This window comes from Leptidea sinapis, chromosome 24 (genome assembly GCF_905404315.1).
Source record: "Leptidea sinapis chromosome 24, ilLepSina1.1, whole genome shotgun sequence".
Classification (NCBI taxonomy): domain Eukaryota; kingdom Metazoa; phylum Arthropoda; class Insecta; order Lepidoptera; family Pieridae; genus Leptidea; species Leptidea sinapis.
This window is the reverse complement of record NC_066288.1, coordinates 3,819,102-3,844,127: the sequence shown is the minus strand read 5'-3', so window position 1 is coordinate 3,844,127 and position 25,026 is coordinate 3,819,102. Positions and strand designations below refer to the sequence as shown.

At 35.7% G+C, this 25,026-nt stretch overlaps 1 protein-coding gene across 4 annotated transcripts in view; it reads right to left on the bottom strand.

Annotated features, from left to right (window-relative positions):
• The window catches only part of LOC126971643 (acyl-CoA Delta-9 desaturase-like), a 46,306-nt gene that overhangs the window by 10,811 nt on the left and 10,469 nt on the right, over positions 1 to 25,026 (bottom strand). For all 4 annotated transcript variants that reach the window (XM_050818007.1, XM_050818008.1, XM_050818010.1 and 1 more), the window contains one exon: positions 9,873 to 10,086. In XM_050818007.1, the coding sequence (XP_050673964.1) occupies positions 9,873 to 10,086 (214 nt within the window). The remainder of the gene's footprint in view (positions 1 to 9,872; positions 10,087 to 25,026) is intronic.

Here is a 25,026-nt window from a genome sequence, read left to right as displayed (position 1 = left end):
AACATTTTAATTTAATTTTGGAGTTTGTTATAAAATACAACACAATCCACTTTAAAAGATGTAGCAATTTTACGGAGCCTAGTAGATGGAATTGCGAGTTTATGTTTGTTTCGAGTATTGACACTGTGTACATCACTTTTCTTTTTAAATTGGCTAATATTTTTATGGGCGTATTGGAGGTTCTCGTAAATGTACTGGCAGTGTACTGTCATAATATTTATTTCACTAAACTTTTCTCTCAATGAATCCCTTGAACGCATTTTATAAACTGCTCGAATTGCTCTTTTCTGCTGCACAAATATGTTTTCAATATCTGCAGCCCTACCCCACAATATAATTCCGTAAGACATGACACTATGAAAGTAGCTGAAATATACAAGTCTAGCCGTTTCAACATCTGTCAGCTGCCTAATTTTTTTATCGCAAATACTGCAGAGCTAAGTCGATTACATAAGTATTTTATGTGAGCACCCCATTGTAGCTTAAAGTCTAATGTAATGCCTAGGAATGTTGTCGTTTCTACTACATCAAGTTTGTCATTATTAATTTTTATAGGTGTTGGTTGGTGCTTTATATTTGGAAGTGTAAACCTTATACATTTTGTTTTCCTTTCGTTAAAAAGTAAGTTATTAACATTAAACCAATTTACTACTTCAACAATGTCGTCGCCAACCTGACAGAAAGTTTTTTGCTGGTGTTTTATTTTAAATAACAAAGATGTATCGTCAGCAAGCAGAATAATATCATGTTTATTTTGAATAAGGTATGGTAAATCATTGACGTAAACCAGGAACAAAAAAGGACCCAAGATTGAGCCCTGCGGTACACCCATCGATATGATAGAGCCAGTTGATCTTTTTCCATTAACGTCTACTCTTTGAATCCTATTACACAAGCATGATTTTATTAAATCTAGTGAAACATCCTTAACCCCATAGTGGTGAAATTTTTGAAGAAAGGTTTCATGATGGACGCAGTCGAATGCCTTGGATAAATCACAAAACACTCCTAACGCGTCACATGAATCCTCCCAAGCATCCAAAATATTTCTTATTAACTCGATACTAGCATCTGTGGTTGAAAGACCTTGAGTAAAACCATATTGTTTATTATGCATGAGGTTATTATTGTAAAAATGGTTAATTAATTGCGTTAACATAATTTTTTCGAAAATCTTGCTAAAGGTTGGTAGTACTGATATGGGTCTAAAATTGGTGGGGTCAGCTTTATCTCCCGACTTAAATAGAGGAGTGATCTTGCAGTTTCATAAAACCACGCAATCCATTTTTTTATCTATTCTTCATTATTATAATTAAACTCAGATGTAGACATAACCAACTGACGTCAAACTAATGAATAAAATGGCAACGATAAATCAAATTTAATGTAATAAACTATAATACTTTAATACATTACGGCTTTAGGATTGAATAAAAAATATGTTTTTTAAGTGAAACTTTTATTACATTTTTTACCATTAATAGCGACAATAAAGTAAGCTCTTATTAAAAAAAGTGGGAGGCTCCTTTGCACCGGATGCCGGCTAAATTATGGGTACTACAATAGCGCCTATTTCTGCCGTGAACCAGTAATGTATAAACATTACTGTGTTTCGATCTGAAGGGCGCCGTAGCTAGTGAAATTACTGGGCAAATGAGTCTTAACATCTAGGGTCTCAAGGTGACGAGCGCAATTGGAGTGCCGCTCATAATTTTTGGGCTCTTGAAGAATCCTGAGCTGCATTGTAATGAGCAAGGCCTATCAATTACCATCAGCTGAACGTCCTGCTCGCCTCATCATCTATCGCATCTTACAATACAGACGTCAACGGTGTAGGGGTCAAGTTTAATGAATCATTAACTTCAACTACTGCCTTCAAGTCCTGGATCGACAATGGTTTTTAGGGTTCCGTAGCCAAATGGCAAAAAATGGAACCCTTATTGATTCGTCATGTCTGTCCGTATGTCACAGCCACTTTTTTCCAAAACTGTAAGAACTATACTGATGCAACTTGGTAAGCAGATGTAGTCGGTGAATCGCATTAACATTTTCATACAAAAATATAAAAAAAACAATAAATATTTAGGGGTTCCCCATACTTAGAACTGAACCCTAAAAAATTTTTTTTCATCAACGTGTATCTATAGATAGATCTATAAAAATGATATTGAGGTTTTGTATTACATTTTTTTCTAAACTGAATAGTTTGCGCGAGAGACACTTCCAAAGTGGTAAAATGTGTGTCCCCCTGTAACTTCTAAAATAAAAGAATGATAAAACTAAAAATAACTATAAATGATAAGAGCTCATTTGCACTGTATGATTTTGAGCAAAGATTATTTGCCTTTTCCATTTAAATAATATAATTTTCCTTTCTATATAACTTTTAGATTATGTTCCTTGCTGCTACGGAACCCATATTCATGGGCGGGTCCGACTCACACTTGGCCGCTTTTTTTGTTACATTATATTTTTATTTTATGAACAAGTAAAGCATAATATATATACTTTGATTATTATCTTTCGAATATTATGCTGATTTATGTGCTATTTTTAACAGATATAAAAATATATTTTATGTTGGAAGATTTCTTTAAGATTCTGGACTGGAACGAGCTGGGCATTAATATCAACGGGCAATTCGTCATCACCCATCTTCGTCCGCAACCGACATCTTAAGCCCCATTCACGGGCACGCCATTTAGCGCCGCTCCGTTTGGTGCGACGCCATTTGGAGCGTTTTAAAAAAAATTTAGCGTACTGACGGGTGCGCCAACGCGCCATGCCAATTCGCATACACACTAGGGGTCGGTGCTTTCGTATCAATAATTGCCCTTTGGAATAATGAGTTTTGATTCTGATGATCAGTTTTATACAACTGCAACTGTTTTGTTTGTATATAAAGCAAAAAAACACACAGAGAAAATTTTGCCACAAACAATGTAATTCCCAAAATTTCGAAATAAACTCAATTACGAATTTCCGATTACTCAGCAAAAAATAATACTCTGGGACGATGCAGTGTGCAACCGTGCATATTATCCCACAACTCGAAGCGGTATGAGACAAATGGCACGCGGGTTTTCGCTTTCACGAGTGGGACAACCGGCTCGGCGCGATGGCGCCTGGTTTTCACACTCACGAGCATGCTACTCCGATCGGACGAGCCGTGCCAATTGGCGTGGAGCGATGGAGTTTCGATCGTTTGGAATTCCATTTTATCTTAACACTCCATCTAGATTGACATTCACGAGCGGATTTTTGAGAGTTCACGAGCCGTTTGGAGCGATGGCGTGCCCGTGAATGGGGAGCTTAATCGTAGCTGAGACCATGGAAGACTTAAGAAATATGCTCGATGGCCTCTGTGGTTCAATATTCAAAATATCTATCAAAATCGGTTACAGTAACAATAGATTCACTCTGCTTTTCTATCTTACTGTATATCCGTTAGAGATGATCTTCTCCCTAGCACGATTTGTTAGTCTAAACATTAGTATATTATAAGTGTATGATTTCGTAACGTCACCGTATAATTTCGTTCGTCTATCACCACCTGTATAAATACCACTGGTCAGGCTGTTCCATATGTTTGACAGCAAATTTTTTGTGCCTATTTGAAGCGCCACTTGCGAGCGAAAAGAGAATTAATTTTGACGAAATGGGAGACTCACGCAGCCGTCTTTTGACGTCAGCACAATCGGGCCAGACTCGTCCGGGTTAATTACCGCACTCGCACAGAATACCGGCGTGAAGTAGCGGCCTAGTGCCGCTATGTTTCGCATAGGTTAGTGTCGAGGACCGGAGGCCATTTCCCCCCCCCCCCTCCTTCCCCAACAAAGATTATGAAAGCGGTCACTAAAGAGATAGTACCCCAGGAGGGTACCGGCTCTACCAGAGTCGGAGAATCCCTCCCCGAGCACTCTAGCTCGGGCTGCCCTTCGTATTCTGGGGAGGGCACAGTACCGCGCATGACCAAGGACAAACGAGGCAGTAACACCACGTCACCCCGCTCCACACTCAACGTGGACTTTTGCAATAGCTTCAATATGTTCAAGCGGCAATTGACGACGTGCTTGCACAGATCCCCTCCGCTGCAATCGTAGTCTTGGGTGATTTCAACGGGCACAATGCCGAATGGCCTTGGATCACGTACCACAGACTACGCAGGGCGATCTGTGCATAATTTTGCATTGACGTACGATCTGTCCCAATTGGTTGAGTCGCCAACGCGGCTCCCGGATTTGGATAGCCACATGCCGTCCTTATTAGATCTTCTGCTGACTACACATCCCGATGGTTACCAGGTCATTGTCGACGCCCCTCTCGGAACGTCCGACCATTGCCTGGTCAGGAGTGTAGTGCCTATACGACGCCCACGTCGCAGACCACCAGCGACCCGCCGCGTTTGGCACTACAAGTCAGCAGATTGGGATAGGATGCGTTCCTTTTTTGCATCCTACCCTTGGAGCAGGGTTTGTTTCCCTTCGGATGCCGTTGCAGTAGCCGATGTGATACTACAGGGCATGGATATTTTTATACCAAGCTCTGTAGTACCGATCGGTGGCAGATCACAGCCCTGGTTCGATGCGTCAGTTAAAGCAGCATCTGACTGCAAAAAACAGGCGTATCGAACTTGGGTTGCGGCGCTGGGCACAAAGGATCCAAACTGGATAGTTCTTAAGAGGAAATACAACCGTGCTTCCAGATTAAGCGGCAAATCGCCCGTGCAAAGTCTAAGCACGTCGTCAAAATCGGCGAGCAGCTTTCCAGTTACCCGACCGGAACACGCAAGTTCTGGTCGTTGTCGAAAGCTGCTCTTGGTAACTTCAGCCAGCCGTCCATGCCGCCGTTGCACATGAGGAATGACACCCTGGCCCATACGGCAAAAGAGAAAGCCGATCTCCTGTGCGCTCTTTTCGCCTCCAACTCGACTCTTGACGACAACTCCCCGAGAGCTTGTGCAAGTGGACCTCCAGCTTCCTCACTGGGCGCAGCATACGGGTCGTTGTCGACGGACATTGCTCGAACCCGAAGCCCGTGAATGCTGGAGTGCCCCAAGGCTGTGTGCTATCTCCTACGCTGTTTCTTCTGCATATTAATGATATGTTGGACACCTCCAACATTCATTGCTATGCAGATGACAGCACTGGTGATGCCGTATACACGGGCCGTGCACGTCTCTCTCGGGAAATCGTCGACCAGTGCCGGGAGAAACTTGTGTCTTCTATCGAGTCCTCTCTTGAGAAGGTCGCGAAATGGGGTAAACTGAAACTTGTCCAATTCAACCCCCAGAAGACTCAAGTTTGCGCGTTTACCACTAAAAAAACCCCATTTGTCGCATCACCGCTCTTCGACAACACTTCCCTAAAAGCCTCGCCTAGTATCGGAATACTGGGTCTCGAAATCTCGAGCGATTGCAAATTCCGTGGCCATCTGGAGGGCAAAGCCTAGTTGGCTTCAAAGAAACTGGGCGTCATTAATAGAGCAAGGCAATACTTCAAGCCGGCCCACATTCTAGCGCTGTACAAAGCGCAGGTCCGGCCACACATGGAGTATTGCTGTCATCTCTGGTCTGGCGCACCCCAGTCGATCCATTTGACCGCGTGCAACGCAGAGCAGCTCGAATTGTCGGGGACCCAGTACTCTGTGAACGGCTGGATCACTTGGCGTTGCGTAGAGACGTCGCTTCATTGTGTGTCTTCTACCGCATTTATCACGGGGAGTGTTCCGAAGAGCTGTTTTACCTAATTCCTGCCGCCGAATTCCACCTTCGCACGACACGCCATAAGTTAGGATATCATCCTCACCATCTGGATGTGTGGCGGTACTCCACAGTGCGGTTTACAAGGAGCTTTCTTCCACGTACTACAAAGCTGTGGAATGAACTTCCTTGTGCGCTGTTTCCGGGACGATACGGTATGGGTACCTTCAAAAAAAGCGCGTACATCATCCTTAAAGGCCGGCAACGCTCCTGTGATTCCTCTGGTGTTGCAAGAGAGTATGGGCGGCGGTGATCACTTAACAACAGGTGACCCGTACGCTCGTTTGTCCTCCTATTCCATGAAAAAAAAAAAGATGTCATTTCTAATATACTAGATACTACCACCGCTTCGGAAACAAATGGCGCTGTGAGAGATAAGAAGCGGCGCAAGGAACTCTGCCAGCATTTTTTTCGCGCTCATTTCAATAAAAATATATCACATTGTACAGTCATTTCTATCGCTATAAAACAATCATAATCTTGTCCCAGGCTGTCCGATTACTTAGATATTCAGCGGTGGAGTGATGGATTTACGACAAAGCCATTTTTTTTATAAAACATTTAAATTTATTTATAGATAATGCCTGAACAGTGGCTGGAACTTTGTTTTAAAAGTGTATACATTTACCCTTAAAGCTATTATGTATCTTACGAAGCCTACTAGAATTAGTTACAAGCAATCCCTTATTTCTAATGTTATAATAATAAAAATCACTATTAATAGTTTCCCACCATTTATCGATATTTGCTGAGGTTGTCATCACTAGTTTTAGTAACGCAGACTCTCGCTATATGGCCAACAGCGCCAAAATGGCGAGTATCAAACAGTCATAAAAGTACTTTGACAGCCGCCAGTCGAGTGGTATATAGTAGAGGTCAGTGTCTATCACGTCATTATTGACAATTTTGGTATTGACCTCGAACCATGTTAGTGTAAGACAACGTGAAATGGGGCACTCTAAGGTTATTTGATTATTTATTTATGCATCATGTTAACAATGCAAGGTCTTTTCTACAAAAATAACAAAACACTATTAAATATTTACGTATATACACTTAAATTGTTACTTAGGGCAATTTTTCACCGGGACACCACGGTAGCGCCACTGTGGTGTCCGTAAGCTGCCAAACTAGAACCATACAGACACCAGAGTCATGACGAGTCCGAGCTGGTCGCTAGAGGTCATTAGAGGTTTTTTAGGAATTTATGTTGACGTCAAATCAAGTCGTAAATTGAATCGCAAACTGTTTTAGTTCGTTCATTCATTCTTAGCATGAGGATTTCAACCTAAACTGGATAGCATATGTGTCAAAGTGAGCGGCTTAAAAAAATTTGCTACTTTCTTAGCGGAAAGTGAAAAGTTTTGTTAATAACTCTTAAAAATTATTGAAAACATATATAAGACATACAGAAAAAGAAAATGGAATTGATGAAAGATGAGATGACAATACTTTATTGCTTTTAGGTAAAACAAAATACTGAAATTAAATACCGAAAATTAAAATACTAACCACAAATCATAAAGGCCCCTGGCTATAGCCTGTTCGCAATAACGAATTTAAAATGTACTCTGTGCTGCTGTCAAATAAAACATGAGTTTCGTTCATAACTCGTTTTAACCAGTTTATTTTTACGAAAATATTTATACATTGGCTGATAATGATTTTAAACTATATGTACACATTATTATTAGTAAATTAAAGTTAAAATTCATTAGTTGATTTTTTTAATATAGAGAGACCTGTAATTGCCTGTTATGTTATGTACACAAATTTTTAAGACTCATTTGTAACATTAATGCTGTTGGTCTTTTCAATAAATAAATAAAAACAACTAAGCAAACCTTTAATATTTTGTAATTCAAAGAACTTTATATAAATTACTATTATTTAATAAGTGATAAAAAGGGCTTAATGGTTTATAATTTGAAGCTATAAACCGCTACAATCATAACACTAAAGGTTTCGAAACGCAACGCATATGAATTATTAATACACAATGAATTACGAAAATTAAGAGAGACAGACTTATGCAACGACTGTACAGCGTCATCTCTTTCTCACACCGCGGACCACAGACAAATTTCTTTTGTTCATTCATTGATAAGCGATTCAAACGCCATTCAGTTATAGGCACTTCATAGTAGGAATCTTAGGGATTCAGTTTAGGTACCTTAACTGAACTGCATCGGAATTGATTCGCTAACTAAACGTTGATGGTAGGCCCTCAGATGAGTAACTCTCTATAGAGCTGTGCACATTTTGTTGGTAGCAGCGACTGGTTGCGTCACCGTGGTGTCCGAGTGAAATATAGCCCTTAAAGCAGACATAACCCAGACGATTGTATTTTTAACATTAAATGCTTAATATTAATGTTGTTGAATGCAAGTAAATGAAAATTTCATGGAACTATTACATTAACAATAGTAAGCATAGTATAAATGCGCCATTTTTTTCAGTGGAGCGTCCGCTCTCAGGCAATTTTATTGTAATGTAATTTTAAATTTAAAAAAAAAAGAAGCAATATAGATTTAAAATCCTAAGAAGAATAAAATATTTGAATATTTAATATATTTATTTGAGTAATTTGAATGACAAAACACCAGGCGATATGAATCGATACCTCAGTTTCAAAGTTTAACATGTGAGATGTAATTCAGTAAGTTTGAGATAAGTGGAGATAAGTATGAGAAATTCTTCTATAAACGATAGCCCACCATTACCTAAATTCAAATTCAAATTTAAATATTTTTATTCAAAATAGGATTCAAAATCACTTATTGCACGTCAAAAACTACCACCCATTCAAAATAGACTGCCTGAGACCTGAGAAGAACGTGCGCAAGAAACTCAGCGGGCTTTTTTTTAATAAAAATATGGTATATATATATATAAATATAAGAGAAACAAGTCGATAATTGAATGCAGTTTAGTTGTTTCTTCCAATATCTTCCACCGTCGCAAATATGTCGGTCTTAGTGAGTCATACATCTTTGTGCCATTTGGTGTCGAGACACTTGGCCCGTGGGCCCAGAGGCGTGGAGAACGTACAAAGTACTATATTTGCGCCTCAATAAACTTTTTTTTTTTTATGGAATAGGAGGACAAACGAGCGTACGGGTCACCTGTTGTTAAGTGATCACCGCCGCCCATACTCTCTTGCAACACCAGAGGAATCACAGGAGCGTTGCCGGCCTTTAAGGAAGGTGTACGCGCTTTTTTTGAAGGTACCCATGTCGTATCGTCCCGGAAACACCGCACAAGGAAGTTCATTCCACAGCTTTGTAGTACGTGGAAGAAAGCTCCTTGTAAACCGCACTGTGGAGGACCACCACACATCCAGATGGTGAGGATGATATCCTAACTTGTGGCGTGTCGTGCGAAGGTGGAATTCGGCGGCAGGAATCAGGTAAAACAGCTCTTCGGAACACTCCCGTGATAAATGCGGTAGAAGACACACAATGAAGCGACGTCTCTACGCAACGCCAAGTGATCCAGCCGTTCACAGAGTACTTGGTCCCCAACAATTCGAGCTGCTCTGCGTTGCACGCGGTCAAATGGATCGAGCTGATACTGGGGTGCGCCAGACCAGAGATGACAGCAATACTCCATGTGTGGCGGGACCTGCGCTTTGTACAGCGCTAGAATGTGGGCCGGCTTGAAGTATTGCCGTGCTCTATTAATGATAAGGTTACTAGAAACCTGAGCGCTGGCAGCATTTTGGTGAACGGATCAGCCTAGCTATCCAGCGCGGAAATGCTGTCAGTATTCTAGGTACGCTTCCCCGTAATGATAGTTTTAATTTAATGTAATCATATTATTGTAAATATAGTTATAAGATTGAAGTTTTGATTGAATATAAATTTTATATATCTTCATTAGTCTAGGATATTTTCGTTTGTATGGTTCTGTAGCCAAATGGCAAAAAACGGTTTCCTTATGGAATCGTCATATTGTCTGTCTGTCTGTATGTAACAGACACTTTTTTGAATTTCGTTTGAGAACCCTTTTCTGAACTATTGATCTTTGGAACTCAGGTATTTATAATATGTACTCGTTTGGCCTTCTCTTCCAAAAAAAAAAATATTTTAATTGGTTTTAAATAACGTACCGAATATTCTAGTGGCCCACATCGCCTTCGTGAGGAAGAGATAGCCTCCATATACACCTCCTATGTGTAGTAATGCAAATAGGATGACATTTCTCCAAACTATTTGCCATTTCCGTTTCTCCGCCGAGGGCAGCACAGGGGCCGCTTCTTTGGCCATATCTGACTCAAATAACGCCCACGATGCTGTTTGTTGATTATGTGGCGGCATTTCCTTCTGGAACAATACAGAATTCACGTACGTAAGTCATAAATGTCACCTAATGTGCTGGTTTAAGATCTTAGATTAAGGATTGGTCTCCGCTGCGTTCCAACTAGATACCGCAGGCGTAGTCGCAAAGTGCGCCAACTAATACTACGCCCAAGTGGCGGACTCGAGCCTGTCTCGAACAATGTCTGACGTTCTGTTACAATTGAGACTGAAATTCCGGGTTTCGTTATAAAACTTTGTAAAAATAATATTACAAGTAATAAGAAAGACACTGGGTTCACATGCGAATATCATCAGTACCTAAGCATTTTGTATTTTATTACTTTCAATGTAAAATAACACGAAACGTATATGAGTTACAAAATTTGAAAGATGCCTTTGAGTGTCAAGATGCCACGCACACAAGCATCTTTACAAATAGCCAACACACACTACAATATACAGTTGCCGTAATAAAAAAGCTATTGTTCTTAGGTAGTACGGTACCTAGTTGGAGCGGAGACCAATCCTTAATCCAAGTTAGAGATATTATACAACAGGAGCTCAAATCATTCAATCATTTGTGCTATCAGTGTTTTATTAAACAAACTCTACTTGCTACATATCTTCCTAGATACTAAAAGTACTTCAAGTGCCTCAAGAATTTTTCACATACAAAAAATCCAGTCAAATAGAAAATCTCCTTTTTGTAGTCTATTGAAAATTTATAAAACTACAGATTCAATTCACCAATAAACAAACTAAAACTTCTACAATTGGGGTTCCATTGAGGTTATACATCTGTTAATGACTACTGAATCATTCATAGATATGAGATAAGATTCTATATTAGCGTAGAAAATCGCTTACACGGACTGACGTAACAAAAGATTGATAATGAGTGACTCGAAATAGCAATGACTCATCCCGTACACTAAAATTTAAATTAGAACACTAAAATTAGTACTTTGGTACTCATGTCGAGATTTTCATGTCCTGGAATTAGTTTAGAATTTTTAGAAAATAGTAACCGACATAGTCCAAACGATTGCGAAACTGAAGTGGCAGTTCAGTTCGACGATCTTGACCAGATCGTCGGTCCATCTTGTGGGGGACCTACCAACACTGCGTTTTCGACCATTCGAGGACTTTACCCGGTACTGCCGTGCCGGAAAACGCAGCGTTGGTAGGTCCCCCACAAGATGGACCGACGATCTGGTCAAGATCGCCGGAATACGTTAGATAAGGGGAGGGCAGGACCGATCGTCGTGGAAATCTTTGGGGGAGGCCTTTGTCCAGCAGTGGACGTCTTCCGGCTGATGATGATGTTGATGATTTAGAAAATAAAGATATTAAGCCTTATAAACATACTGTAAAGTATAAATCTTTTAACTTTGAAAGTCAATTTACCTTCGTCTTGCATGAGTTTTGCAGACCCTCGAAATCTCGAGAACAGATACTTTTTGCAACATTCAATCTAAATTATTAGTTTTAAACCTTAAGGCTTTTCTGACTTAAAACAAACAGATATATTTTATCTACTTTTTTTTTGCAAAGGCCTTCTCAAGAGAATTTTCTTCGACCTATATCGCTTTTTCCGAGAGAGCTTTGAGCCCGTAGTGAAGATATAACATATTTTGGTAGAGGAACCAATTGAACGGTATTTTATTAAGTTTATTTTTTTAGTGAAAATTAGCAGTTTCACCAGTACCATTATTACTTCACCACTACCATTAGTATTTACCAAATTATTTCTAAGCCTCTCAAGACGGCTACCAGTAACTGGTATAATCGTTACCTTTTTTGGTCTGACATTGTCCAATCTTGTATTTACTATTATAAGTTGCCCACTATGGTCAGACTAAGGATCATTTATTATAAGTTTGACTTTTTTGATTGACTGACATTTATATGCAAAATAAAAATAATATTGGCATACTTTTACACTAATTATCTTGCCCCAAATTAGGCATAGCCTGTGCTATGGGTGCAAGACAACGATATATACAATATGATAATAAAATTTTTAAACATGCATTTTTTTAAATTATTAAACAACCATGATTCAGAAATAAACATCGATATTCATCATACTAATGTGTGCACCTACCGGATTCGAACCCTCTAGATCAGTATGCAGAATAACTAAGCTATGGGCTGTATGGGACGGCTATATGGTATGTCTATATAGTATGTCTATATACATCTATTATTAATCATTTTTAATATTCGCGGATGTTAGTGCGGGGCTTAGCGTAACATATTATAAAAAACTCAATATCAAAGTAAATATTGTTCACCAGAACACACCAGGTATCTCAAGTAAGGAATTAGAGAATGAACTGATTTTGAGCTGCTGAAATATAGATATGTTATGTATTACAGAACATTGGCGTAAAAGTTATCAGCTCCAGTTTAGTTTTAGAGATCACAAAGTAGTCAGTTCGTTTATAAGCATTGCTAAGATAATTTACTGTTAAAACTAAATTTGAGTGCAATCTTAAGACTACAGATTTAAACAGAATTATTAAAATTACTCTCAAGGATGTTATGTTTACTGTTTATTTAATCCACGCAGATAACTTAATTTCAGATATAATCTAATTAATCATTCCAATATCATGTTATTGTAACGGATAGAGGTATCTATAATTCCTTTTACTCAATGAATATTGATAAAATTTGATACAACTTAATTGATATGATATAGTGATAAATCATATAATTATTTGATAATAATTTGATGAGCTGTTGGATAAGGTACATTTTTTTGATCAGCGGGCCTGCCATCAACTCTTATTGCGATTCAATTGACAACCTAAAATGAACTGCTTTGCTATTTCGTACCACGACGTGATTAGAGCTAAAAATGTCTCATTGTCTGTTAAAAAAACTACCTTTGAGTGGCAAGCAGAAATATTATGTCTGCTCGCGGGGGGCGCGCAAAGATATTTTTTTCGTTAAATATATACAGAGTACAACAAGCTACACGATATACCACAAGAAAGGTTAATAAGTACAAAAAAGGGCTCAATGGTTTATAATTTGACGCTATAAAGCGCAATTTTAAAATGTATTTTTAGTATTTTCTACGCAAAAAAACCGCTAAAATCATATCATTTTAGATTTCGAAACGCAACGTATATGCTTCGAGTAAGGGAGACAAACTTATGCAACGACTGTAGAGCATCATATCTTTCTCACACCGCAGATAAAAGACAAATTTATTTCGTTCATTCTTCATAAGCGATCCAAACGCCATTCAGAAAAAGGCACTTCATGGTACGAATTTTAGTGATTTAGCTTAGGTACCTAAACTGAATTGCATCGGAATCGCGTCGCTTATTAAAAGTTGATGGTAGGCCCCCTGTTAATAGATTTTTACGGGCTAACAAATAAAACTTACATAAAGCTACACCTGAGAACAAACCAGGATTAAGCAAAATGTTTACAAATAGACATTTTGCTTACGTTTGGTTTATTCGGACGTATAACGTTTCCCGCGTTTATTTGCAAGGCTGCTTGACATACGGAGAACATCAAAATGATCTTTTTTTTTTTTTATTTAGTGGCACGGGATGCAAGTCCATAGGCCAAAAATGATCATTGTATTGACAGTGCTGCCATCTTAGAATATTGACACAAATTCTAAGATTGTCAGCGATATAGTCAACAGTCTGCATATTCCTGGTTTTTTCTCAGTTATAAATTTATATCAAGTGTATTTATAAGGCCATTAATATTCAATAAGATATGCGACTTAATTTCACTATTGAATTTCGCTGTTGAAGCGTCACCAATATCATCTAATAACTATATTTATTTTTATATTTGTTACCTCCCCAAACATTTGTGAAAAACAGTAATGAACCAGGTTGAATGCGCAGTCTTCTAATATTTATTTAATTTTATCTTATAAAAAATCAGTCATAAATTATTATGATCTAAGAAAATAGTTCACATATTTTTCTTTTTCTATAAATTGTAATTGAAGAATTACATAATTTTAATTAAATTACTTGCATGCAGTAGTAATATTTCAAAACTTAAGCGAAACCATGTAAATGCTTTTCTTTTATTTATAGTTGATTTTATTATAGTTATACTAGCTGACTCACCAAACGTTGTATTGCCGATATTAAAATCGCGATACAAAAGTAACTGTTGATCGTAGATGGGTGAAAATTAAAACAAATTAAAAAAAAAAATGGCGTGGACCACCCTTAACATTTAGGGGGATGAAAAATAGATGTTGTCCGATTCTCAGACCTACCCAATATGCACTCAAAATTTCATGATCGGTCAAGCCGTTTCGAAGGAGTTTAACAACAAACACCGCGACATGAGAATTTTATATATTAGATGGTAGGTACTGTTTGTTATCCAAATAAAAAAAAATCATTGACACACAGTTTAAAAAGTATATTTAAACGTTAAATGTTATGGCACTACATCAGTGACAGTCACATTCAAATCGTTCCAGCTATTTTTGAGATAATCTCCATAGTTTTTGGAACCGGGAACAGAAGTACAGTGAGTATAACTTGTTTTTATTTTTAATATTTAATATACACACAGAGCATGCTTATGATTATACTTTAAAGGTATATTATATTTGATATAAAGGTTATATCTAAGATCTTATTATAGGTTGTAATCGGTTACCGCGAGTCATATTGAATTATCTTGTACATTCGAAACGTATATCAAATCAAAACAAACACCTATCTATTAAATCTGCTGATAACAACTTAATATCTATTCCCTTTTACACGATTAAGTTTACTATATAATATATAAACAGGGATTTTCTAGTGTACTTCAATATTTCAGAATCCATGGAGGGCGTAAGACTAGGGTGCCTTAAAAACTATACTACCTCTTAAAAATAACTGTGAAATTTTAAGATGCGCGCGCATCACTGTCAGACAAAAGTAACAGGATGTAGTTGGTTCCTAAAATTTTCTAACGTTTGCGACATTCGTTATTTTTTTTTTAGTTAGTTTGTCCATTATTAGGATAGTCAAAGGGTTCAGGGCCGTACAGCCGTATTCGTTATTTAATAATTAATTGTCAAAGCCATCGTTGCAATATTTTTACAATATTGTTATTTCTTACATTATTATATATATTATATTACAAACTTAGAATTTACGAGGAATAAATAATTTTAAGGATTTTTGTTTTGTTAGGCCAAAGAAGTATAACTTCTTGGGTGCATACATAAGTACACACACACTCTTTTTGGATACGCCAAATGGTGGTGATAATATCCATGTTTATGGCGTGTCGTGCATAAAGCTACGTCTCTACGCAACGCCAACTCATCTAGCCGTTTACAGTGCACTGGATCCCATCCAATTCAAAGAGGTCTGTGTTGCACGCGTTCAAATGGTCCAAATGGGTACTAGGGTGCACCAGATCGAAGAATTGAGAACATTGCCTTTTTCTAATATTGACTCCCAGATTATTGGAAGAAAATTTGGCTTTGTCGCCCAGATGACCACGGAACTGACAACAACTCGAGATGACGATTAAATCTAACAAATTTTATACTTGGTCACATTTTGAATAACGCTTTATTAGACTACAGATAAAAGTCTTATATAATATGTGATGTTCATTTATTTATTAAAAAAATATTTTACTTAAACTTCATTCCTATCATTAAAACCTTGCCTTATGATTGATCAATTCAACAAATTAAAGAAAATTGTATAAAAGTACGGACATTAGAAATAAACCGTTATTATGAAATTGTCTTCCAATTTTAATATTTTGTGTTCATATAATCATTGTCTTATGATCACGCAATGAAAAATACATATTATGCGATTCTAAAGTTTCTTTATGACATCATTTAAATGTGAAGTTAACCAGATCCGCATTCAATTCGTAATCATACATCTTCAAAAAAAAATTTTGGGATGAAATGTACTCTATATAAATACCTAGGTATTCATACCATAAATACTGAAACAAAGAAAACCAAAAATTTTCAAATGCAACTTATAATAGTTATTAGGTACTTTTGCAGTGTGTTACTTTAATACATGAATATAAAAAAAATTAAAATATGTTGGTCTCAGTGAGTCATACATCTTTGTGCCGTTTGGTGTCGAGACACTTGGCCCGTGGGGCCCAGAGGCGCGGAGAATGCACAAAATACTATCTTCGCGCCTCAATAAGGCTACTGGAAACCCAAGCGCTGGCAGCTATTTCGGTCAACGGATCAGCCTTGCTATCCAACGCGGTAATGCTGCCAGTATTCTTGGTACGCTTCCACGTAATGATAGTTTTAATTTTATGTAGTCGTAGTATTGTAAATATAGTTATAAGATTTGTTTTGTTTGAATAATAAATTTAAAATATAAAAAGCTTATTCGAAGTGGGGACCACTTCGAATAAGCTTTTTATTATTATTGGCTGCAATACAGTCCTTTTAACGTTTTTTATGGGAGAATTCTTCACTGTCAATCGTACGGATTGTTTAAGGGACTCCAAATTATCATGGCGCTTAGAGCAAGCCGTACTCTCTAAAACTGACGATAAGTCATAATCCAGCGGACTAAGATCTCTGATAAAGTCAGAAACGTTCCTTTCCAACCAAGACTGCGTAGACCAAGCTTCATGACCTGGCGCCGAGTCTTGCTGGAAGGACTATTCGTGGTTATCGCATATTGTGTTGTTAAGGGGCTTCACTACCGTCTCATGAATGGTATCTTGATACACTTGTGCCGATGTTTAGATTCCTTTTTCACAAAAGTATGGTTCAGTCACTTCTTCATAGCTAATACCCCACCAAACCATCACTGAAGTCGGATAGTGCCCACGTTGCACTCTATCGACTGATTGGGAAGTTTCCTTAGAGCATTGAGCATAAATACGGTCATTTTGTTTGTTACAATCCTGCTCAATTGTAAAAAAATCTCATCCGTAAACAAAATTTTTCTATGACCTCCCTTTGCGTACCTCTTCAGTGGTTGTTTCGATTATACCACCCTATTCTTTTTTAAATTATCAGTTAAGAAATGACCAGTACGTCTTTTATAGGCTGCAAGTCCTAAGTCATCTTTTAAAATACGCGACATGGCTCTAGGTTGCTATCTTCATCTCCCTATATAAATCTTTTGCTTTCAGACAGGATTCCTCAGAATTCTTTTCCTTACTGCATTGACCACCTTTTTCGTAAGAACACTATGTGGACGGCTAGATCTTTTTCTGTCACAAACAGAGGCGGTCTTAGGTCTCATTGTACCTATTAATAGCCCGGTACAAAAACATTTTACTAATACCAAGCGTATGGAGAGTTTTAAAAATTGCATTTGGCTCCATACCTACAATGTGTAATGCAATCACAGCGATTCGGTTCTCTTTATCACCCAACTCCATTTAAATATCGCAAAATATAGTACAATGTATTGGCGCCAAAATGAGAAAACTCATTGGACAATCATATTAAAATGACAGATTCCAAATTCAAATGTAATATTTGGTTTATTTTTTATTTTAAGAGTATTTATGGCCAGATTAAGTATTTACAAATAAAGATGTTAAATTGTCAAGTAAGGAGTTTTGTGAATATTACATTCCTACTTTCATCAACATCATCATCAGCCGGAAGACGTCCACTGCTGGACAAAGATCTCCCCCAAAGATTTTCAAGACGATCGGTCCTGCCCTCCCCTTATCTAACGTATTCCGGCGATCTTGACCAGATTGTCGGTCCATCTTGTGGAGGGCCTACCAACACTGCGTCTTCCGGTAAAAAAAAGAAGTAATATTGATACAAAAATAAATCAAGTATTCGATTTTATTCGTACATTAGTATATATTAATGATAAAATCTTTTTACAAACTCTTGGAACAGAATTCATAATAACTTGTGTAATTATTAGGTACATGAGGAAAATTAAGCGTTAACAATTAATTATAATGTCAACAAGTATTCATATACATTAATAATACACACAATAAATATTGTAGAGAGCAAAATAACTCAATAAGAACACTCAACTTAAAATATTTTACAATAACTTAATAAAATGGTAATGGTATAATATTATTGTAAGCTGCTGTGAAATCAAAACTTTACTAATCTCACTGTATTTAATTATAGAAATTAGATATTTTCTGTATGCATATTTAGTCTAGTTAAATTACAAAAAAAAACTGTGTGCAGAGATATCAATGACTCTACTATATACACCTGGACTGGCAGCTGTCAAAGTGCTATTGTACCTGTTTGATATTCGCCATTTTGGCGCTGTTGGCCATGTAGCGAGAGTCTGCAGTACTAAAACTAGTGATGACAACCTCAGCAAACATCGATAGATGGTAGGAAACTTTTTACAAAAAAAATTGTGTACTTTATTACGTTGATTCTTGAAGTATAAATAACACGAAAAACGAACGAAATTAATTCAAAATGCAAAAATACTTCAGAGTATTGTATGTTCCTTCGCAGCCATTTGTATTATACGCCAAAATTAGTTCTCTGGAGGTCTACTCGCAAAATCGATAACGATTCATTCGGAACGATACGATAATACTCCGAATATATCGCAACTATCCTACTCTAACAAATGTTCGAATTCCTTATCGTTTATCGTTACCATAGACTAATATTTTGAATTTTTAAAGATGTTTATGTGAATGAAATATGTTCAAACGTAAACATTATCTGTGCTACGTCGCTGTTAAGTGTCAAAAGTCGAAACATAGTTTAGGCGCTAAGGACCATGCCAGACTCTGCACCACCAATTTGGTATCATTAACACATAATGTAAATGTTAAAAAAATATGTAATGAATATAATATGACCATTTAAAATTGATTAAATAATACAAAACTCGCAGATAATAAAATGTAAAAAAAGTAACTCAACCCTTTTCGTCGACTTCCTATTTCTCAGGCGGCCATTTGCATTATTTCTACGCATAAACGATCAACAAAATGACTTAAATGACTTATTAGTAAAAAAAACCTGTTGAATAGTAAATCACATATAATTATTTCAATAATATTTATTAAGTATGTATATTGTATGGCAAATATATCTATACAACTTGAAACGATATTAGTATCAACAGCCTAGAAGGTATCGTTGAGATTATCGTAAAAGTGACGTTTGATTATTTGAGAAATTCGAATATTCGTCTCTGACATTTTCAACTAAGAGTAGGGTTAGGACCGATAATATCGAATAATGTTTCGTTCATTCAATCATCGTTTCGACATTGAATACGATGTAACTAAGAGTAGGATTGGACACGACTAATAGCACGATTTATCGAATATCGATTTTAGGAGTAGGCCCCCTGGACATTCGCGAGTAACGCTTCAAATAGGCACAAAAAATTTGCTGTCACACATATTATGGAACAGCCTGTCCAGTGGTGTTTATACAGGTCAGTGGTAGTTATAGATATTGAATAGATATTAATTAAATTAAAATGTTATTGATATTACAAGTACTAATGATGTTGTATCATATTTATATCTCTCTCGTTTCTCAGCTACCTATCGCCGTAGTTTGTGCATTTAAAAAATCATAATATTTATGTTGAAGTAATGCATCTATTGTTATCCTAACGTCATCACAAACACTTTCACTAGCGACCTAAAATAAAACTAATTGTGCAACTTTTTAACCGACTTAAAAAAGGACGAGGGTCTCAATTCGTCGGTATATTCTTTTTTTTTATATTTGTTACCTCAAAACTTTCGACTGGGCGAACCGATTTTGATAATTCTTTTTTATTTGAAACCTCGGTGCTTCCCATGTGTTCTCATCTAATTTGGTCCAGATCTGACAATGGCATCCATGAGAAAACCATAAAAGTCTTAAATTTGCTATGCGTATATGGATGATATATTTACATTTATTTTTAGATTTTTCATTGTTGCATTGAATATTTAGTATATCTACACATATTTAGACAAATTATTGTTTAGTGTACTTCAAATTCACTAAAAATCAAAAAATCAAAATATTATTAACAATAAAACAACCGACTTCAAAAACGCTATTCGGAAACAATAGATATAATATGCACTAAAAAGTATAAAAATAATTGCGTATTTTTATAAAATTATTTTTGTCATTTGTCATTTTTGGAGTCGGTGTCATCCAAGATAGGTTTATTGAGGACTACTGAGTTTATCTATGGGACTGAGGGTAAATTATCATTAAAAATAATGAACATATCGGGATGAGACTGATTCCCTTTAAGGCGACACTAAATGCTAGCGACCTTGAGCGATATGTGTTCACGGCTGCCGGCCGCGATCTATGTAACAAAGCCAACATTTCCTAAATTCTTGCGTAGAAATCGTAATATTTTAACAGGCGCAAACAGTTTATATGCTTACAATTCTCACTATTGATTACTAATCTGAATAAATGTACCTACACAACAAAAAGCACAAGCTATATAAATACCTTTTCTGAGAATAGTACTAAACAAATGCGTCATGCTGAGAAAAAACTTGTTTAACTGCAATGAAAAGTGGTAGTTCAAAATAGCTCTGGAGTGTTAACTTATAACCAACAGCAAACATTAGAAACCTACAAATAAAATAGTGTTCATAGCTCCAAATGGTGTAATTTCACTAATAAACTTGTCTAAAAATGCCTTGTTTGCGCGTTTTCTGCTTACCCTTCGCCTTAAGGCGTGATTTTTCTTTATGAGAAACTTATGATTTAGAATATCAATTATTTTCTCATTATGTCCGTACCTAAAGATATATCTTTGCTTAGTTTGATTAATTTGTACCTACCCACGTAATTACATGACAGTTATGCAGATAAAACCTGTAATCTTGCCTTGACCTGTTTTGTTCTACAATACTTCTAGTTCTTAGTATTATCAATTATAGTTGGTAAATGGACCACTGGTACCTGCTTCCCTCCTTATGGAGGATCAAACGTTTTGAGAGTTGCATGCGTAATGCCAAAACATTCTTGTATTCCAGATCCATTTTTTGCGATCTAAATAAGTATAAATTTTTATCCCACTTCCAATAATAAATAATCATTAAAATAATCAATAAGAGAAAAAAATTAAGAAATAAATGACTGCTGCTTCTCAATATATTCTTGATAATGTTCTTTAAATTCATAAGCACATTGAGAAATTTTCTAGAAACTGTTACAATCGTAATGTTAACATGAGGAACAAATATGAACTTGTTATGCCTACTTCTCGGTTAAGTCAAGTTAGTAAGTCTTTTATTGGGCCATGTATATGCTTCTACAATATGATCCCAGAAAATGTACAAAACAAATTTGTTACGAAATTTAAAAGGAATTGTTAAAAAACGTTTGTGTGTCAAAGGTAATATAGCATAAACGATTTTATTAATGATACCACAGACTGGGAAGGAAGCGAACACGGTCAGGCTCTTTAATAAGAAATGTTTATTGTACAATAATCGATTGTTATCCATATTTTAATAAAAAAAAACCCGCTGAGATTCTTGCGCCCGTTCTTCTCAGGTTTTTCGTCGTTCGGTGGTAGTTTTTGACGTTCAAAAAGTGATTTTGAATCCTTTTTTGAATAAAAATATTTGAATTTGAATAAGATGTAAACGCAGCTATGTGCGGCCATATTTGCTATTCTATAACATCTAATATATAAAATTCTCGTGTCGCGGTGTTTGTAGTTAAACTCCTTCGAAACGGCTTGACCGATTCTCATGAAATTTTGTGTGCATATTGGGTAGGTCTGAGAATCGGACAACATCTATTTTTCATCCCCTAAATGTTAAGGGTAGTCCACCCCAATTTTTTTTTTAATTTTTAGACAAATTATTTATTTTTTTATGGTGCAACTTTAAAAAATACATACAACTTCAAATTTTCACCCGTCTACGATAAACCAATATTCTTCTATCGCGATTTTTATATTATTCTGTTACATCCACAGATCCGCAATAGGGTTGCAAGATGGCAATGGATTTTTTTATTTATTACTTTATATGGCAATGCAACGTTTGCTGGGTCAGCTAGTATTTCATATATTTGAATTTCATGAACTGTTGAATTTTCTTTATTACATCTATATATATATAAAAATGAATTGCTGTTCGTAAAACTCGAGAACGGTTGGACTGATTTGGAAAATTTAAGCCCTGAATTATTTGTGGAAGTCCAGAGAATGTTTAAAAGGTGAATAAATAGAAAAATGCTGCTAAATTAAATAAAAACAACAAATTTGTTTTTCCTTTGATGTGTCCATACTTAATTTCTATGAGAGAATTTATTGACGCACGGTTTGACAGTTCTGCTGTGAAACAATTTCATTACGACAGCAGGGTGCATATTTTACGAAGTAATTCTTGATGTTATGATATATTATTGACAAATTCATAAAAAAACATTATTTTATTTATTATATACAGAACAACGTCTGTCGGGTCAGCTAGTTTGTAATAAATATTTAATACTTATGTCTTATCTCCAATGAATTAAACTGTTTAATATCTTATAATCCTTTGTGCATACTATTATATATGTACTTATTAGTATCACTAGTCTCCGTTTATGGTCACTGTCCCAGAACAACATTACACCTAAATAGTAGCTACGCGATGTGTATAAAATATTTAATCATCTACCTCTAGATATAAAAAACTTACCGTAGAAATGATTAACTGGACTTCTGTATAAATGGTTAATCGACAAAAAAATAGTGTTGAGGATTTTTTAAATTTTAAGTAAAGTTTTTGCATGCTAATGTAAATTAGCCGAATAGAAGACATTATAATAAATTATAAGATCTATAATGTTTACTGTACTCGATGCATTAAATAAATTTTATTTCAGTGCTTAGAAGGATACAGATATTTTGATGGAGTTTAGAAGAAATAGGCCGCTAAGACATCGCACGTGTAGGACAATTTCGTGGACAAATAATAAGAGAGGTATCGTCAAATAGGAATTTCTCATCTAAATTGAAAATATAAAGTAAAAACAAAAGTAAAAACTGCTATATTCATTAGACGAATATTTTCAACTAAAAACTTGACTATATACTATATAATACTGCTACTAATCTTTTGTTAAATTGATATTATTGTTACTAATGATTTAGAAATGTATTTTATAAAATTTGCACGTCATAAATGTGGCAAACATGTACTTAATAATATTTATGTAACATCAATCATGTTTATGCAAATAAAAACTTTGACTTAGGGACTTTAAACGCAAAACGGTAATTCGTCATTTAAAACAAAAAGAGACTTAGGACGGTATTAAAATGGTGGCATAGACGGCACGTAAACCAGGAAGAAGTGTTTCTTTATCACCTTCTTCTTAATTTCGCATAAAAAATACAAAGGCAGTCTAAAACAGTATTTATTACCTGTATGCCAATGAGAGTCCCGAATTTAGATCATAATAGTATATATATATATATTAGGAAATTGTCAGTAATGTTTCAAAACATCAAGAATTATTTCGTAAAAATGCTACCTGTTGTTATAATGAAATTGTTTCACAGCGGAACTGTCAAACAGTGCGTCACTAAATTCTCTCATAGAAAAAATGTCCATACAAAACAAACATTGAAATTAAAAATAATTATGGGTCCCAAATAGAAATAAAAACTAGCCTATCTCTCAAGTTGGACCAAACTGCACTCTATATATTAATCCCCATTAAAATCCGTTCATTAGTTTAGGAGTCCATCGCAGACAAACAAAGTGTCACGTAATTTATATATATTACTAGCTGCCCCGACAGACGTTGTTCTGTAGATAGTAAAAAAACAACTGTTTTATATTTCAAAACATCAAAAATTATTTCGTAAATATGCTCCCTGTTGTTAGAATGAAATTGTTTCACAGCGGAACTGTCAAACCGTGCGTCACTAAATTCTCTCATAGAAAATATGTCCATACAAAACAAATATTGAAAATAAAAATATTTATGGGTCCCAAATCGAAATAAAATCTCTCAAGTTGGACCAAACTGCACTCCATGAAGTAATCACCATTAAAATCCGTTCTTTGTTTAGGAGTCCATTGAGGACAAACATTGTGACACGAGATTTATATATATTAAGATGATATAGAGAGATATAATAGTTTATATAATATAATTATTAATTAATAATATAATTTTTATATTAATTAGAAAGTTGTATGCTTTGAGGAGTAAGCTGGTGAATGCGTGACGAGAGCGTTACAAACGAACGCTAGAGTTACGCGAAGGGTGATTTTTTTATTACTTCGTAATTTCATTTTATTCAAAAAAAATCATAAATTAATATTTTGTTTTACTTAAGCCGTGTTGGTCTAAAGCAGCCTTTTTTCAATTTTTTTTAAATATAACATAATATTTTATTAAAAGTTCCCGAGGGATCAACATAGGCATTTAATGCAGTAGAAATCGTGGGCAATACCTAGATTATAATAAATATCTCAATTACTTTTTACAATGGCAATCATTTTTATTAATTGCATACTTTGCAGTAGAGTTTTTTGTTCATTGGATATTTATTAAAATAAGTATATATAATTTAAATTTGCGTTTTGTAGTGAGTTTCCAATGCTATTTAGTATAAAAAAATTGACAATTTAAAAGTGTTTATTTCAGATATTATCGAGTAACGTTGATATTAATGCTATTGTCATCATTATGATCATGTAGTGATAATATATACCAATTTATCTCCTCACAGTTATTTGTATAATCAAATACGTGGTGGTTTTTTCATTTACCTGACATAATAGTTTCGAATAACTTATAGTTTATGTTCCGAATAGAAAGCGACCTTTGCTCTTTTTGGAAAAGAATTCGAAGGAACGAAACATTATTCGATATCGGTCCTAACCCTACTCATAGTTGTAAATGTCAGTCACAAATAAAATTCGAATTTGACAAATAATCAAACGTCACTTTACCTTTATAATCTCAACGACACTTTCTAGGCTGTCGTTGCAAAGAGGATATAAATA